The 19,757-nt window shown below is 35.4% G+C and overlaps 1 protein-coding gene across 1 annotated transcript in view; it reads left to right on the top strand.

Annotated features, from left to right (window-relative positions):
• Positions 1 to 19,757, top strand: part of RGS21 (regulator of G protein signaling 21) — a 39,787-nt gene that overhangs the window by 12,534 nt on the left and 7,496 nt on the right. The window contains exons 2-4 of the mRNA XM_037497192.1: positions 3,765 to 3,839; positions 7,993 to 8,069; positions 11,834 to 12,000. Of these exons, the coding sequence (XP_037353089.1) occupies positions 3,829 to 3,839; positions 7,993 to 8,069; positions 11,834 to 12,000 (255 nt within the window). The 5' untranslated portion in view covers positions 3,765 to 3,828. The remainder of the gene's footprint in view (positions 1 to 3,764; positions 3,840 to 7,992; positions 8,070 to 11,833; positions 12,001 to 19,757) is intronic.

Raw genomic sequence — 19,757 nt, 5'->3', positions numbered from 1 at the left:
ATAATGTTATAAAGCAGTGTTACTTTAATAAAAAAAGATTTTAATTAAAACATAAAACATCTAAATAAAAATACATTAATTTTTAAAAATATCATTTGTTTTATAGAATAATGACTAGGGGAAAATGCTGAAGATATTTCTAATATATTTTAAATATTCAATAATGATTTTTGGCGCAGCAGACCACCCCTCTCCTGACTCGCCCGCTGCTCCCCTCAGCAATGTATTTCAATCAATTCGCCTGTTCTGTTCCCTATTCTGTCTCTGGTGAATCCTCTCACCACCACCCCCCCTCCACACACACACACCTCTGGCCTGTACCTCTGTTCTTCTATGCATAAATAAATAAATCTTTAATAAAAATGAATAATTATTTTACCTATTTTTCCCCCAAATCCTTCATGACCTCCTCAGTGGTTGTCATATGATCAATTAGCATATTTTTTAAAAAGACAGGAAAACTGTCTAGCATTGCACCAAAATAAAATGTTAGGCTTTCACTTAAACTATGCAAGTGCCAAAATTAAATTCTTATTTATTTTTCTCCTTCCTATTTGGTAGTGACATATAGATAGCAGTAGCTTTCTTTGGCTAATAGAGAGGCTTCCTATAAATTTGAAAGCTCTCTATCATCTTTGCGTAGGCTGTTAAAAATGATGTGACCTCTGTCAGACAAAAAAAGTTAATCAAACTGAGTCAACATTCTGCATGTCTATAATCTTTCTTTCACTTATTAACTTCCCCAAACCTGCATTTCTTTTATTACCAAGACCTAGAGGGAATACCATTATTTCAGTCTATGAGGTTGGAGATGTTTCCCTTTCCCTCTCTATCCTATGCCTTTTCCAGGCCTCTCACTACTAGTGTTTACTTTCCATTTCTCTACAGCTGCCTTTGTCCAATTCCTCATCACCTCACGCCTGGACCATTACACTACCCTTCCAACTCTCCTGCCTACCTTTATGCTCACATTCTCCCAATTCATTCCACACATATCTTCTCGTGTCAGTTTTCCAAAATTGCTAGTTTCATGCAGTAGGATTAAAGGTCCGTACTTCTATAAAACATATCATGATTTGTTATACAATGTAAGTTCTCAAAAACAGCATAGAGTTATGCACAAGTGTTCCACACTACATACTGTGACTCTGTGAGTATCAAATAAGGATAAAGAAAATCAAACAAACATGCAAGACGCTTTGGTTTAATATAGTTACATTTAGTCTCACATAATAATCTTTTTTTTTTTTATTTTTTTTATTTTTTTTTAAATTTTTTTTTTTATAGAGGCATGCTTTTTATTTATTTATTTGTTTGTTTGTTTGTTTCGTTTATACATGCACTGGGTACAGTCAGAAGCACGGGAGGGTGAGAGAATTCACCAGAGCCAGAGCGGGGAGCAGAGCAGGCAGAAAGACCGAAGTACACTGCTGAGGAGAGCAGCGGGCGGCAGGAGAGGTCTGCACGCCATGTGGGACCCTCCTCCGGTGGCCGGGGAGCAGCCGGGGATCGAACCGGCGCTGCAGAGGCTGCAGTCACATAATAATCTTTTAAGAAAGGTACCATCTCCATTGCAGTAGGTCAGAGGCTTAGAAAGAAGTCAAAGTTAATGTCCAGCAGGAAGTGTCCAGGTGCATAAGAGTTCACTGTTTTGGTCCCAACATGTATGCTTATTTTAGTCCATTCCTACCTTCTTTCAGGCAGGGTTTTAAAAACTGAAGTTCCTTGGATGTATCAGTTTTCCTTTGCTGCTGTAACAAGTTTCCACAAACTTAGTAGTACATGGTCTTAGAGTCCTGGAGATCAAAATCAGCCTCACTGGGCTAAAGTCAAGGTGTTGCCAGGGCTTGCTGCTTCTAGAAACTTGCAGAGGAGAATATTTCCCTGCCTTCTGTAGCTTCTAGTTGTCACCTGCATTCCTTTCCCCTTCACGTCACTCTATGTTCTTGCTTTTGTTCTTACACTTTATACTGCTGACATTAGGTCTCCTATTCCCCTTTTGTAAGGACCCTTGTAATTACACTGTGCCCACTCAGGGTGACCTAGGATAATTAACACCCCTTTACCATGCAGGGCGACATATTCAGAGGCTCCAGTCAACTGAGCCTGGGTATCCTGGGAGCTCCTGCATCACCCGCACTGGGCATAAGATCTGTTAGTGGAGCCTGAATTCCCTGGGACTAGGGGCTGAAGATATTTAGGTCTCCCAACAATTCTACATCTATAACAATCTCCTGTCAAGTGATGCACTGAACTCAACAAAGAATCATTCAGCCTAGGAAGAACCGTCTACTTACTTGTCTGTCCATGTATAAAGGACTTTCATTTTGGTAAATGAAACTCAAGTCTCAGTTTTTCCTGCAGTTAAAGGAGTTTTGAAAAGAATGGGCATGCACATTAAACAAATGCCAATTGCATGCTGTGCAAGGATTGAGGGGAAAGAGCACATTTACAACTTCACTGAACTCAAAAGATAAATTTCAACTTTGTTTAAAAGTTGTAATGTAAAATAAGCCTATTCCTGGCACATATTCCTTATAGACTTAGCATGGGTTTTACTAAGAGGATTTTCAAATTTCACATTTTACTATCTCAATTTTACAGTGTTCAAACACATTATAAAGCTAGTACTTCGATATCTCCCATAAGCAAACCAATAAATCTAAATATATTTAATGAATCAGTTTCTGCAGATCATAAGAACATTACTTAATGGTGCCTGAATGAGCACAATGAAAAGAGTTAATTGATGCTATCCCTTTGCAATGCCACAGAGACGGTTTAGGGTCCCTCTTCTACTCTACCAGTGTGTCATCAGCCCAGGGCAGCCTCATAGTAGGCATCCCTTGGCATGTCCTCGGGTCAGCTAAAGGGAGGTGAGTCAATGTCAAGTCAGGAAGAAGCAGATTTTCTTCTGTCTTCTGACTCCCTCCTTTAATCTACCTGGACAGGTGGCTATCGGGGGAGTGTTCAATTTACGTTGAGCTCATACATACATACTAGTAGAATTTTATTGCCCGAGGACTGACTATATGGAGATAAGAGTTTGTGAAACACAAGGTTACTTGTACAAAACTTTAACTACAAATAAAACAGAGTGATAGATCTCTTTTATTTGGAAAAATATATTCCAGTGTTAATCGCTTCAAAGTCAATATTGCATGAAGAAATATTGGAACAAAATGCCATGAGGTTCGTGGTTAAAACAAAGAGAAATGCATGTTATTAAGCTGTAAAAGTGAATAAATTTCCCCCCAAAAGTAGAATGCTTTGTGCTAGGACATTTTAGTCCATGAATAAAATTGTAAAAATATTTAAACATATGTAGTTGCTGAAGATAAGTGTATTAAAAGTAGAGTCATTCTCAGACTTTCTGCATACCAAAGAACAAAGGGAACAGAATGATCTCTGAGACAGATTAAAGACCAAAAGGTGGATATGAAATTAGATATGGAAAATTTTTTTCTGAGTTGATTTAACCTCATGTGAAAAACAGTTGTCTTGTAAATGGATGTATAAGACCTTTAGAAATCCAACTTTCAAATGGAATTTATTTCAGTTGTGACACAAATTCTGAGAAACGTCACATGTGTTCAAAGAGTTATTTGTTACTTAGAAGTTTAAGTGTTTTGACCAATGAGAAGTTAACAACAAAATGAAAAAAAAAGCTGAGAATAGCATGATTTAAAGAATGCCAATTTGTAACCCAGGGGATAGGTATTTGCATACTAATCGTAATGTTCCTGCTGTCACATTACCTTCAGCTTGAAGATCAGTCAGAAAGAGAAATTCGGCATCATCTGTGACAGTCAGACAGTGGAACGAAAAATGCCAGTGAAGTGAGTTGCTGTTTAAAGTTATTTTTATCTCAGAAGATGTATAAATGAAACACTTGAGTCTTCATCGGTCTAGATGTTCTGTTTGCTTCATTTATGATGAATATGCTAATTGTTGTCTTTCTTCCTGATTTATTTTTTCCTTTATTGATTTATCCTTCTTTTCTAAAATGTCAACAATTCATGACTTGATTTTGTGGTTAATACTCTACACTTGCTAAAATAAAGGCTGGGTATAAAGTAGAGAAATACCACTGAGCTCTCTGTATGAGAAGCTTTTCAAAATTATTAAACATTAGCAGTAGAGATATAAGATAGCTATATGGTCTATGAAAAAATGATTTATTATTGGCCTGTTTGTTAAGAAAAGTGAAAGTAGATAGTAACTGCTGGGTAAGGAAGCAGCTGTCGCTTCCTGGAGCACATGGACTCCTTGCTTGAATTTCCCATTCTCCAGCACACTGCTAATTGAGTGTGAACAGCGAAGTTGTTGGATTCCACATTTTTAAATGCAATACAACTGGTTCTAGCTGGCACAATTAGCAAGCTAACTGGTAGCTTTCACGCAGTTCCCATCTGGCCTGGCTCTTCTCTGGACACATAATATGGGGACTGCTGGCCTTGATGGCACTTGCTTAATGAAGGAGGCAGAAAGGAAATCAGCCAAAACCCCATGAAATACTAAGTGCAATTTTGGCTACAGATACACAGTGAATTTTCATAGCAAATCATGGACACACAAAAATTTAGTCTGATTATCCATGATAATTTTACAGGAAACAAACACACAAATGACAAGAGCCAGGCAAAAGTTCTGCTAAAGTTACAAGTAAAATCCAAGTAAAAAGTGAAGAAAAAGAGGGGGTCACACTGTCCATTGACTTAAGGTAACCCATGTCATGTGTAATCCAACCAAGTCAGTACACTTTTTAATCATTCTTTTTTATCTCCCCAATATAAATTCTCTCGTTTTGTTTACTAGTAATATCAATAATGACATTTCTCTCTCTACATTTTGATAGTGCTTATTTACAACATAAAACATCTCTCTCACTCACTTGTGCCAAAGGAAATGTCTTAATTTTATTTGATAATGTATAAGATTTAAAGATCTCTGATTCTGAAAACCAGTTTAGCTACTATTTAGAAGAAATATTTGTGTAGATTGGAAGAAATCTTCATTGCAAAAAAAAAAAAAACACTTTCAAAGTATTCACTATAAACACTCTAAAATATGAATAAATACAAGCATGTGTGTATTGACTCACCCATTCTAGAAAGAATTGTAAAAAGAGTTTGGGTTACAAAAAGTTATACCCGTGTTTGATCATCACATTAAATCTGTGAGATATTGCACCAGTAATCAGCTCACTGGTTACATGGTACATGAGAACAGAGTCTACAATTTTCAAGAGTAAATGAGATGAAATACATACCATGCTAACACATTGTGGTATAGATAATAAACATTCAACCAATATGGTGGGATTTAACTGGTTGTTATTTCCCTCACTTTGTTCATATGTAGCATCATTTACTCCTTCACAGTGTAACAAACACAGTAGTCCATTCCAAAAGTAGCTATATTTCACCTAATTTCTGAAAAGTAAATAGTGTGTTACTATCCACCCTTTTTTTCACATCAGATAGTCAAAACTGAGAACTGCAAGTCAAACTTGAAATTGAGTGGGATGTAGCATGCTGAGGGCCATTCAAGGCATCATTACACATGAGCAAGGGTCTCCTTACAGGGTGGAAGGACAGTGTTTGCCTTTATAACAATGTCAGCATTTGGTGGACTTTAAATAACACTACAATATCCTATCTCTAGTTCTATTTTCTATAGTGGTCTATAGCTCCACAATATCTATAATAATCTAGTATATCTCTCTGATGGAAAACATTAGGATTTTTCTTTTGTCCTTGATTCTACACCACCCAGATGTTGCTTTCTTATTTCTCTTTTTTCTCCTTTCCCTATATCAGTAAAGATAGTAAGGATCATTACCATTTATTGGAGCACACCTGTTCCAAAAAGACTCATTTACTGTAAGTTCTTCAAACTGAATATTCCTTTTGGTTTTGGTTTCATCCGAACCTGTGCCTCCCTGAAGGATGGCTGAACCTGAAAAAAAGGGCAGGTGTCCTTTCTATCCAACCTCACACCTCAGGGCTGGGAGTGAGTTCAATGGACCGTGGGTCCCAAAAATACTTTGGCACCATTTTTCCTTTAGCATCACCTAGAACACTCTTTGGAGCTACTACAATTAAGCTATACCTATCAGTAAGTGTCTCGATCTCACCCACCAGCATCTTGAAAATCATTTCTATGATTAACAAATATTTCTTGGCCAAAACGTAACGTTCTTGGTGCTAGAAAGTAACATTTATTCTTCTCTTCAGAGAACTTATACAAAACAGGGAAATATGCATACACCCTTGAATGCTATGATCTAGAATCGTGTTCTCATTGTTTTTCTTCCTCTTTCAAAATGGATACACTGTGTGTCTGGGTTTGAGCTCAAATTTCCTCTCTGCCCAATTCACTAAAATATATTCCATATGTACTATGTAGCTTTATATTTGAATACCCTACTGAAATGTACACATTTTAAATGACCATGTGATAATTTTAATACTATTTATAGAATCTTTATAAGACCTAATATTTGAGTCATATAAAATTTAATGAGCTTATCTGAGGTAACAGGTTTTATGGTGCAGGAATTCAATATAAAATTAGACCGGATAGAGCCTTATTCTCCATTAATGAAGGGCAGGAAAATGAAAAATCCAAATCTGTTAGTGTCCATTTGAATGAAAAAACCATCTCACAATGATTTCACTGGAAGTCAGGTGTTCCCATGATTTAGTTAATCAAGGGAAAAAGGAAAAACAGCTGCCTACCATGGGAGAAAAAATTTGAGCCTGGAAATGGAAAAAATGGAAGATAGGAAAGTGAATTCTCTGTCACCTAACTCCCCTCTGTCTCCTCTATGAAGACAAGCATTATTATCTGAAAATATAACTACGAGTGTAACAGTAGAGGGAGCACAGTCATCCCAACACAAATTATCAAAACTGCAGCAAATTACAGGAAGTAATAGAATATAAAACATAGAGTCAGCGTCATACTACTATATTTAAGATTAGTCACTTTGATATGGAAATAAAAATTTTTACAAGAATGACTAGATATGACTCTATTTTATTAGCCATCATTTTAATAGAAATCTTTAATTAGACCATCCTTTTCCATAACCTAAGTCATTTGCACATCATAGCTACATAATCCAGGATTTTTTTGCTGGGTAGCAGATGTTTTTTTAATGGATGGAGGCTTATTTCATCAGGATCTTTGTTTATTAAGGGGAATAATACATGATATATTTGCATCTCAAAAAATTTATCTCTTAAACTTGATTTATTATGTCTGTATCATATCCCCAAAAGTATACCTTCTTCAGAAGACTTAAGTCTATAAATTTTTTCACTGCTTTGGAAAAGATATTACTCTGTTATGACAGATTCCTAGATTTACATAAATCAGTTGAAACCTGGAAGCATACCAGTCTAAGGAGAAATAAAGGCTGTCTCAGAGTGGGGTAAGGACTTCTCAAACTACTATAAATAAACATTTTCAAGATCACCACATGTTAGAAATCATTAATCAAAACTTTTAAAAACATTTTGAGATGCATAATTATGAAATGAAAATTTCATATACTGTGAAAACTTAGAAAATAGTTCATTCATCAACATTGCTATCATCCCGGCTTTTGAGGACCAGGCTAGACAATGCCACATAAATGAATGATTAATACATTTATTTTTGAGAAGAAATTCACTATCATTCCACAGAACCATGAGCAATATCCCTCTTGTGCCTTTTTTTGAACTGAAGAATTTGAAAATATTAACCGGTCAGATTTATAAATAATTTTTAGATTTCAAATTATATCCCACTTTGTGTTGTTCTAGCTGTAGAAAACATTATATAATTGTATATGGAAGCAATTATATAATTTTTGTTGACCTTTTGCAATTTGATTAATGATGCAAAGCTCATTAAATGATGTAATTAAGCAAATATGCATAATTCAGTATTAGTACAGGCTATAGATGAAAAAGATCACAATGCTATTGACAAGGGTAGATGTTGTTTTCACAGATCACCAAGGACAGAAGGGATGGCATGGTCTGAAAATATGGACACACTTTTAATGAACCAAGGTAAGATCCAACTAACAGTTGGTCTTAAACTACAATAATTAAAAAACAAATCACTTAAATCTGAAAGTTGTTGACATATAAAGTGTGGGTTTAAGCTGTATTTGAAATATGGATTTTCAACAATCATGCACATATTTAAAGGCCCAAAGTCTAAGTGAAATTAATTTGGGCTTAAAATAAGACAGCATCATAGAAATTGCAAACATTAAAGCAAAAAGAAAACTCCAAATAGCAAATGAGAAATGTCATTCTTTAGACTCATTATCATTTGGAGTATACAATGACTATTTTTGTTACAAGCTAAAAGCATACAAATCATTGAAAAGTTGAAAGTCTGAATAAATAACTTATTTTTCACATCCTATGGACTAAAATAAAGTTTTCAAAGTATTTATTCCAACTGAGTTACTCTTTTTTTAGTAAATACAAAAAGCATTGAAATGTATGGTATATATCAATATATACTATTGTTGTGTTCATATGTATTTACATTTAATATGAATGTTTAATAAGTAATTTGGGTCTAATGTAAATAAAATATCCCAGATTAGATACAAAATAGCCATTTACATAGGAATCTAGACTTATGTTTGCTTTATATTGTAGCAGTTCATCACATTCAGGAAAAAATGACATTATAAAAATATATATAGAAAATGGAAAAAAAAAAACCCACAACACAGTACTGTTTGTACTAGCCAAATAGTATTTCCATTTTAAATTAAGTACCAGAATACTAGAAAACATGAGAAAGCAGAATATTCTTCCTAATTGTTTACTCATGTATAAAGTTAGATGAAATTATACTTTGACTTTATTATGATTTTTAAATAAACCATCCCTAGAGCATAAACATAAAATAGTCCACATAAGTGCTACAACCCAACTAAGCACATATAGTAATAACATCAAGGGTGAATGCATTTTAGTAAGCTTTAAAGGGTGTTTTTCTTTCTTCATAAGTATTAGTACATAACCAATGGAAAAGACCAGGCTTCCTGAAAACCCCAGGAAAGTCTCTCTGTAGATAGTGATGTGGCTGGCTTCATATAAGGCAGTTCTATGGGACAGTATGATGGAGCAGTAATGGGAGGTATTGGGATAAAGGAAAATGCTTTAATCTGCATACCTCCTAGGATTTTATATTTCATGCCCACACAAAGTAGAAAAGTTGATGATAGCTCTCACCACCTATTGCTGACTTATTCCACTTTCAGGCCCTCTTGGATTTAACCAGGAAGCATTCCACCCTTTATGTATTGTATGTATTCTAAAGTCACATACACTGAAAATCCCCATGTGCATACAGAAGAGTATTTAAATAAAATCTTATGTCTAAAACCTAGGTTTTGCTGTCTCTTCTATTTCATTATGTCCTAATTTAAGGCACAGGGCAGGGAGAGGAAAAAAGATGATATTGTTATTTTTAGAGTAGTCTTTTTTTACATTTGCAGGATGGATGAATATAGTAATAGTTTATTGTAAATTCCCAACTTTCTAGGGTACATTTGGATAATCCTTACTGGGAGAAAGTTTCATACACCTTAATGACTCACATATGAAGTATTGCCAGATGTGAATCTACAAAATTCCTTCAGAGTTATGAAAGAATACATTTTCCTCTCCAAAAAATAGATTTTAGCATAAATTCTCTTCAGACCCCTCAAATTCATCATCTTTTGGACCAAACTCATGGAAAATTTTAATTGACTGTTACTAAGAGAATTTTTACAGCTTAGATTGGTGTCACAAGCTTCATGGGTGTATTTTTAAATACAATAAATGTGCAGTTAATTGAATTTTTTATAGTGCTCACATATTAACAACATCCACACTCTCCAATATTTCTACTGAGAATTTTAATTGGTACCTGATAACCTTTTGCAATGACTTGTTATTTCAACTCTATTTTGAATATATTAAAAAAAACTTTGTCAAATCTATTTTTAATCTAGTGTTTTCAGACACTTTAATCTTGCTCCATGAAGCCCTTTTCTATTTTCTCTCACTAAATTTCATTTCGTTTCTTACCTGCAGCAAACAACTGACGCAGGCCCTTTTCCAGTAAACTTTTCTGCTATATTTTCTTTTACTCTAGTCAATTTGTTCCATTCCCCTGACTCTCCAGAAACGTCTATCTCTCTTCTCTGAAACCTGAAGGGTCAGTTTTCTGAGAAAGGCAAGAGCTCTTAGGGGAGAGCAGCCTTGAGGACAGGCAAAGGAGGCCCTTGTGGCAGGTGGAGGAGAAAACCACTGAGGTTTGTGAAGGCAAATCCTTCTGAGTGGTAAAAGCTCGGACATTTTCCTCTTCGGAGAGACAATCAGCCTCAATTACAGCCAGGTGCTACCAGGAAGAGGGGCCGAGTACAAAACTGAGTAATAGGAACTTGAGGTACTGACTTAGCTTGTTCAACAATCGTAATCTTTCATTAGGTGGTCTTTCTAACCCGCAATTGAGACATGCACTCTTTTTTAACTTGGTTATATTTTTTTTAGGTAATGTTGGTTTAAACACTATATATGATTCAGAGATACAGGCTCATGCCTCTTCGGATGTGTGTGGCTCACACATACAACACACCCACCACCAAAGAGCTATAATCCTCCTCTATAATCCATTGGGACCCTCCCCACTTTAGTACCCACTTCCCACCCTCTAGTACCTCAATTCTACACTCAGATTTCTGGGGAATGTTTTTGTTTAGTTTTGTCTGTTCCTTTGTTTCTCTTAAACATATTGAACCCCAAAAGTTTTAGCAAGAATTATCTTTTCAAATGAGTTCTAGGTATAAAAAGTAGAGAGTTGCAGTGTACATTTTGATGAGGAAAGTGAAGTGGTCAGGAATTCAAATATCTCTGGAAGCAAAGAATAATAAATATGAAAATTTTATGAAAGTAAAAGAATGGGGAGAGGTGTGATCTAGGGAAATTCCAAACTGCAAGCACTGTTAGATTGAAAAAACATGTATATACTAATCTAAACACACCTGCAAGTGGGGGACTCAGGGCTGTCGCTGGTAAAAAGGTTTTGGAGAAATTGTGCTGGGGATAATCCTGGGGTTGGGCAGGTGGAAAACACCTGCCTATACTAAGTTAGAGCAAGTACCAGGAGAAAGAATGGTAGGAATAAATCAGCATTGTTTTCCTTAAGGTAACACTGGACAAAACCCCTTTTATTTGCTTCCTTGAATTCAAATTGCCCATCACCACATAAAGGGGAGAAGCCTTCAGACCAATTATCTTGCTAGTTACTTATTTCTAGTTTACATGTTAGAGTTGCCCAATATATTCACACCAAACTAATACATGCAAGCCCTTCCTTCTTTGCTGTAAGGTCAACTTCTTAGCGTCAAATTATATTTCTTCACCAACTCAAAGCAACAAATACATTCTTACTCTCAAGTTAGCAACAATATGATTATCATGACCAGAGCTCGGTGCAGTGGGTCTAAAACTCACAGTTCATGGGATTTCCTATAAGTAGCCACCGTGAAGATTTTCTCCTACACATAGCTCCTAGACTTTCCAGAGGAAGGCAAAAGTACAGATTTTCTTCATTAATGGAGCCAATGGTAGATTTATTTTGTGTTTATGATTATTCATTCAACAGAAGATGTTCTCATGATGAAAACTAAAACATAAATATTATAGTTACAGGAATGATAAATATTTGCCATGGAATACCCAAATGTATATGCAGTGTACACTTTCTGGTCATATTCCTTTGCTATATGATCGACAAAAGTTTCTCATATCTTTCATAGCTGGTTTAGACGCTTTTCGAACATTTCTAAAATCGGAGTTTAGTGAAGAAAATGTCGAGTTCTGGCTTGCCTGTGAAGACTTCAAGAAAACCGAAAGTACAGAAAAAATTGTTTCCAAAGCCAAGATGATTTATTCTGAATTCATTGAAGCTAATGCCCCTAAAGAGGTGAGTAAAATATTCCACGATAGTAAGTATCATCCCCGAGCAAATTTGCTTTCAATTAAAAGGCACTAAATCCATCTAAAGGGAAATCAAATTGTCACTATAACTCAAGTAGAAAATGTCTGTAAACTGCAATAGAAGTTCCTTAAGTGGGTCCTCTGTTGTTCACTGTTTCAGCAAACATTTTTCAATACCCTATTTGGAATTGGGTATGCCCTATATTTCTGTTTTCTTAGCCCAACATGCAGGTTCTTGAAAATTACTAATATCTCAAAATAAATAACTCTACAATTAACCCTACAGAAAAGCTACTTCAATATGCATTAGGAATTTAATTTCACTTTCATTTTTTCTTTTGGCAAATTATGGACAACAATGAGGAGTAGAATTCTATAATTAAAAAAAAAAATGTCAGGGAAAACAAATAACCACTAACCAACAGGATAAATTCCTCACTTTTAATATTTTGGAAGTCCACATTATGACATGTAACAACATTTTATTTTGCCAAAGAAGGGTTGTTTACCTTTACTGCCTTGGTAGTGAAAATGAACCCAAAAAGTGAGGCATTTATCCTAAGTGGTCAGGATCTGCCTGTGCTGTGTTTAGATCAGGAAAAAAGAAAAGGACTTAGAGAGAAACTTGGAATTGATTCTGATAATAGCCCCCAGAAGTATTTTCTGTATGTCACATCTCATTTACAGGTAATTTAATTTCTAGAACCAAAATCATGATCATACTCCACAAACCACTTTAACATTCAGTTTTAAAGCTAGAAAAACTTTGTATTTTATATTTATTTGATTTTTCATTGAATATATCATATAAGCAAAAAGTTTCATTTTTAATTTTTTTTTAATATTTATTTTTGCATACAAGAACTGGAGTGTAGGCCATAGGTGTGGGGGTTGAGAGGATTCACCAGAGACAGAGTGAGGAGCAGAACAGGCAGATCTACTGAAATACACTGCTGAGGGGAGCAGTGAGCAAGACAGGAGACGTCTGCTGCACCATGTGGATATCTCCCTGCCCGGGGATAGAACTCATGCCGCAGTGTCTGGTAATAGCTTGATAGTGCAGACACTTTAACCACTGCACCACCCTGGAGGCCCTATGCAAAGAGTTTTATGGCATAAATAGTAAACAGAAAGCTACATTAAACTATCTGTATTGACTATAAGTAAAAAGGGTAAGTCACCTTCCCCACAGAGTACTGATATCCTCATAGGCAAGTTACTGTATTTTTTTCATCTCAAATTAGGATTCAGAGAATGAAAAAAAGTTTTTGTTCTTATGTAGACAGAATAGATGAAGATCAAACCTTTCAGAAAATCTAGGGCATGAAGTTGCCTTATCAATTCTTCAAGTTTTAGATGGACATATATTACTGCTACATATTGACCTAACACAAGATTACAGACAGAAACTGCTAAAGCATGACCTGGAATTCATAGGGGGAAAAGAAAAGACTTTAATTCCTGTGGAGCTATTTCAACATGCATTTCCCAGTCGCCATCTAAGAATCAATAAATAATCCTGGAAAATTGAAAATGTAGTATATAAGATTTGTCAAGTTGATTAATGTCTCATGCCCTAACAGGCTTTGAAATCAACTCTTCAGAATACCCTATTTATTATGATATTGGTTGGAAAGTCAGATTATCTTCTTCTTATGAATTGATCTAACTAACAGTGATCGTTTTAGGGTAACATTCAAAAAAATTATGGAAAATCTTCTAATACGATCTAATAAAATTATTTTAATTATAGCTGAGTTCAGACATACTATATAATAGTTTTGACAAATGAGCTTTATTTTCTTAATTTTTTCTTCCATAATATATGTATATAGTAATAATTAAAATAGTAGTTATTATTTTAGGATTTAAAATTTTATAGATTTTTTATAATTTGTCCATCTAATTAATTTTTACTAAATAAAACATAATTAAATTATTGGCTGCTTTTCAAGTAATAGATTATATTGTCTCCTTGAAGAAGAGACAATTTTTCTATTGTCTAATAGAATACACACACATACACACATATTTGAAATAGTCATTATAATTTGTTCTATTTGCCATTAATTATTTCCAATTCAAATTACTGAAGGGCATTTGCTTTTTATATCGTATACCAATTACAGTCTTCAAGGTATTTCTTTGTAGTCTATCAGCTATACCTTTAATATAGTATAACTTCTAGTATGTTTATTTATTTTTTGAGTGCCTATTCCCACAATGAAATGTCACAGTGAAAGGAAAGATTGACATGTAATAAAACCAGTCAAATACACAACAGACAATGTAATAATGAAACCACATTTATAGTTTTTTATTCCCACTGTGGGAAAAAGTGATTAAATATAGAGAGTTCAAGGCTGGATTGCAGAGCTTTTCACGCATGAAAAAGGTTCATCAAGAGAACAAGTGAGGAAAGAATATTTCAGACTGAGGGCACAGTGGTATAGCATAGATGTACAAAGTTCCCTAATATTTTCCAAAAATTATGAGCATTTTGATACTGCTAATGAGTTTGGATATGAGGCAGTAGCAGAGACTGAGGGTGGGATTTATCAACTACACAGACTTAACAAGACTAGGTAATATATTTGATATGGAGGTTGGAAATTGATATTCATAAATAGAAAATTAATTCAAGAATGATGTTCACAAGAACATTCTCCATTTGTTCTATTTAATTATAGTTGTATAACTGACTCATAAAAAATCAAATTATAAACAATTTCCTTGGCAGATTCTTAAAATAAAGAACAATAAAAAGGTCATCTTATCCAGATGTCCATTAAATTCCATTTGCCTTCTCTTCAAATTCTTGTGTTTTTATTTCCTCATCTAAAAACCTGTTAGCATGACTTAATAATTTTTAATTGACACAATTAGACAAAACTTACTGAGCAGTCCTGTCTATAAATCGACATGACTAATGGTTCTCAGTTTCTAGTTCTAACAGGCAACCATTGCACACAAAGACTAAACACTGAGGTCTCTATGAGATAATAATTGCAACTGAACTTCACATGAGTGTCACTTTTGCTCCAGTTTCTACACTTGTGGAGAGTATAAGCTAGTAAAAAACCTAAAATCTGGAGAAAACTAAACCTAAATTCACATTCTGACTCCCTCAATTGTGTGATCTTAAGCTTAACTAGTCCATCTCTTTCAGCCTGTTTCCTCACGTAAAAATGCATCCATTTTTTAAAAAGCATAATATAACCACACAGGACAGGTAAGAGTGATGAAGGGAGTCATGTGTCTAGAGTTTACATCATTCAGAAGAGTTTTGAAACATTTTTCCCTTTTTTTCTTTAAATAAGTCATGCAAAGTGTTCATGAATCAACTTGAAAGCAACAGTAGCTAACTTCTAAGAGCATATGAAGACAATCAATTTTAGAAGACTTGGCAAAGATATATATATGAACGTGTTATTGAGACATGTTAGCAAATCATTAGTTTCAAATAAAAAGAGGTATTCATTGAGAGAATTACACCTGAAGATGTTCAGAAGAAAATACTGTAGGAAAGAATAGGCGTAAGTTGGAGATTTTAACTAGGTGATTTGAAAAAGAAAATTATTTGACAAGCAATATGACTTTTTTACTTTGCCCACAGTAAGAAACTGTGAGTGGTAAAGAAAAAAAAATTCTTAAAATTGTATTCATTCTTCTTTCAATTTAGGCCACTAATTTTATTTTTATTTATTTATTTATTTATACAAGCACTGGGTACAGTCAGAAGCACGGGAGGGTGAGAGAATTCACCAGAGCCAGAGTGGGGAGCAGAACAGACAGACTGACAAAAGTACACTGAGGGGAGCAGTGGGCGGGGCAGGAGAGGTCTGCCATGTGGGACCCTCGCCCGGCGGCCGGGGATGGAACCAGCGCTGCAGAGGCTGCGGGTAGCTTCGCAGCCCAGTGCTCAACCGCTGCGCCACCGCAGAGGCCCAAGGCCACTAATTTTATAATATTTGGTAATTTCCAAGAAAAATATATTATTTGGTTTCAAGACAAAGTAAATCTTCAAAAATTTGAAGTAATATTTTCATATTAAGCTAGGATCTTGATGTATTTTAATATTTATGTCATTTTTATATACTTTACTTATATCATTATTCCTTTATATGGGAAAAAAATTGATCAAGGTAGAAAATATGCAAATAAGGAGAAAATTGTTTATATTGACTGTTGTTCTGTGATATTAGAAAATGTGCCAAATCATGTCAGAGTATAATGTTTAAAAATTATGTAAGTTCATCTTCATTTTAGTATCTAACCAGGAACAAATATAATTGATATTTTTTAAGTCATAAAATATTTTTATAAGATTTTTTAATTCTTACATGTATTTATCAACTGTGAGGACACTATAACTCATAAAGCAAAAAGACGCTAGTTATAAAGGAGAAGACATCCCAATTGGTCAGTGAATTACACTTTTTAAATATTTGTGTCTGGAATTTTGCTTTTATTTTTAGTGTAGTTCAATGGTATTCATTGGCTCATATTTTATTTTCCATCAATAAATACTTATTCTGTTCCTTCTATTCACTTTGTCTTACAAGACAAAGTCCCTCTATGGAAGGGTAGATCAGCTTAGGCAGGAGAAAAGATAATAGACACGGATATCACAATGTGATGTGAAACAGCCAGGTCTCCATTAGGAAATGAATGAAAACAAAATAGGTTGACACTGTGGTTTAGTTCAAAAGAAAGTTTCAGTTGAAAAATGAAATTTATAGAACTAGAAAAAAAATAGTAAAGCAAGAAATGATTAAAAGCAAAAATAAATATTTACTTAAAAGGATCTAATGCTTTACTAGTAGTGAGAGAGGATATTGGGAAAGGTTTTTATTTTAAATAAGCTTAGCTTTAATCTGAATCTTTAGGGGAATAAATAGTTATATGAATTATTGGTAGAAAGAAACCCACTAAAATGTACACTGAGCCATATTCCTGATATTACTATAATGTCAGGTTGCTTTTTTTTTTTTCCGTGTTGTAATCAGAGTATTTCTTTGCATTTGTAAGTGCCACATCCCCAGTGTGTTGATGCCATTTTGAGACAGTGTTAGCATGCTGACCAAGAGGTACCAAAGAACTGAAACTGCTAAGGGGTACATGCTCCACAAAGGGTAAGGTCATCCATGCACACAGAGGCAAAGGAAGCATTCTCTTAGCATGGAAGATTTTTAACAGAATTGGTGTGCATAGGAAGAGAGAGGAAAAAAAGGATTTCAAACAACATTTCCCAATAAAACTCTCCAAAATTAAATTCCCTTGTGAGGAAATACCCAGTCACATAGGCTCAGCCCGAAGCAGGCTGCTGAAATCCAAAAGCTTGCCACAAATCTAAGGTACCTACTATTAGGTAACCACAGGAAAAGGCGTAGGCAGTTCTCAGTGAGCTGGAACAGAAAGAGAGACACAAAATTCAAAATATACCACATCAAGATAAGGACTGCTGTTTTCTCCAGGAAGGATAAGGAGCAGTCTTGCCCACATTTCTCTCACCCATGTGTCTCTTCTTAGTATTTCTTCCCAGTATCACTTCCAAGAATCTACATTTCTCTCCTCCACACATCTCTTCCCATGTGTTTCCTCCAAGTTGCCCACCTCATGTGTCTGTCTCCCATCTAAATATCCACCTTGCTCCCAGCCAGCTGTCGCCCATGCAGAAAGTCCAATTCATGGCATATTGTGACTTGTACTCCAAGGAGATTGCATGTAAGTTGAGCTGGAAGAAACAGTGCCTCCCCTGTCATGAAGGTGTATCTCTGACAACAGAGCTGCCCCACAAGCAGCTGTTTGCCAACAGTGCTCCCCAACTATAGAATCGTTTCCAGATATTGTTTTGTACACTAATTGATAGTTGAATGCCTATCATATGCCAATCACCATGCTGATGGGCTAAGAGCAGAGTCCCTAAAGAGAGAAAGCTAAACATCTTCATGGAAGTGTTCAGTTATAGGGAAATATAGGGGACATGGTAGCACAGATCAGGGAAATCCAAGTCTATGGGATCAGGAAATAAATCTCAAAAGAAGTAATTGGTGACCTTTGACCAGAAATTTGCATGTAGAGAGAAATAAGACAAGGTAGACATAGCAAAGGAGAGGAAGAGAAAGAAAAGTCCAACAAAGGACCACCCAGGACTTAAAAGGATGGTCCAGTAGTAAAGGAAGCCAAGCACTGAGGGTCTCAGAGTGCAAAAGGAGGCCCCCATAGTTCCGGGATACCAGTGATTTCTGCATCATGTTTATTTAATCTTAATATTGACTGGACTGCTTAAAAGGAAAGAGGTGACTGTGTGGAGGACTAAAGAGGAAGAGAGAGAGAAAAGTAGGAAGAGGAGGGCAGGGGTAATGAAAGAAAAGCTGAGCTAAAGAATGTAACATCAGCAAGGTGTTTTTACATGAACTGTCTCATGTGACCATCACAGTCACTGTCTTGGGAGGTGTTATAATCACCCACATTGTTCAGTGGTAAGATGAACTGAGCCTCAGACAGAAAATGATGAGCCTGGGATCCTTAAAATACACAGATCATGAGGAGGGACGTCTCCTGCACATGATTTTAGGTATCAGATGTCTTTCTCTAGATCTACTACTAATTTTGAAATGCCCTTGAAACAGCCTGGAAACTAGTGTTTATGCTAAAGGCAAAAGCATAAAATTATCTTGTCACAGACAGTCTACCTTTCCTTCAATCAAAAGCTTGCTTTCTTTTCTTACATTCTCTCTAATTTGTATATCTTCTTAAACTATGAAGCCCAGGTTCAAATATGGCATCAGGAGGGGGAAAAATGTGGCAGGGATATTTCTTCTAATAATTTGCAGTATCACGTTGGTCCTCATGGTTGCTGCATTTCAACTCAAAAATAAAGTGCTCAGGCATTGTTTTCAACTTCCTCACCTCCCTGGGCCACATAAGTTAACCTTGGAGGAGAATGTTGGGGGTTGGTAAAGGAAATCAGTCACTCCGGCTGCCTGCCAGTTGTTTCAGATAACTCTAACCTTTGTAGATCTATTTTTAGACAACTGTATACATTTGGTTTTATACATGGTGATTGCATATGTGATGATTTCTTTCATTTCTCTTGCCCAGTTGATGTTAATACTGCCTCCCAACTCATGCCATCTCTGCCTCCAAAGCCATTCATAACAAAAAGGACACAAGTCCTCCCAGAGATGGATTCATTCTAGATGCCAGAAACTTGACTATTGGCAACTTTAATAGCTACCCTGAAGACCATTTTTCAACATATCCATTGGTCTTTAATGATGCCAAAAATGAAATAATACTAGAGGTGTTAATGGTGATTAAATAGAATTATGTAGCCCCAAACATGATTATGGATGGTTTTAATTTGAGTAGTAATTTTTCAGCTCTGCTGTGAATGAAGTGTAAGATGCTGCCTGATCTATTTTAGCAGGGCGTTTTACATATGCGTGCTCACACCCTTTACATAATGACAGTCTCCTGCTCCACTACACATTCCAAAGAGGAAAGGCTAGCCCATTTGCATGTGAGAGCACACTTGAAAACTTTTCATTCAAATTATGTGAAAATATAGGAAGCAAAGCTTAGGGTCACAAGAGAGTCAAAAGGTAGACTTGAAATGTATTCTTTCTGCTAAAATAATTTGCTAAAAGCCAAAAGAATTTAAAACTTCTGGTGGAGAAAAGAGCAATTTGGCTTGCATAACTTGCAGTTAACAAAACCGCAGGAGTATTAAACTAT

This window comes from Talpa occidentalis, unplaced genomic scaffold (genome assembly GCF_014898055.3).
Source record: "Talpa occidentalis isolate TD23 unplaced genomic scaffold, MPIMG_talOcc4v2.1 talOcc4.8, whole genome shotgun sequence".
Classification (NCBI taxonomy): domain Eukaryota; kingdom Metazoa; phylum Chordata; class Mammalia; order Eulipotyphla; family Talpidae; genus Talpa; species Talpa occidentalis.
This window is presented reverse-complemented; position numbering and strand designations above follow the sequence as displayed.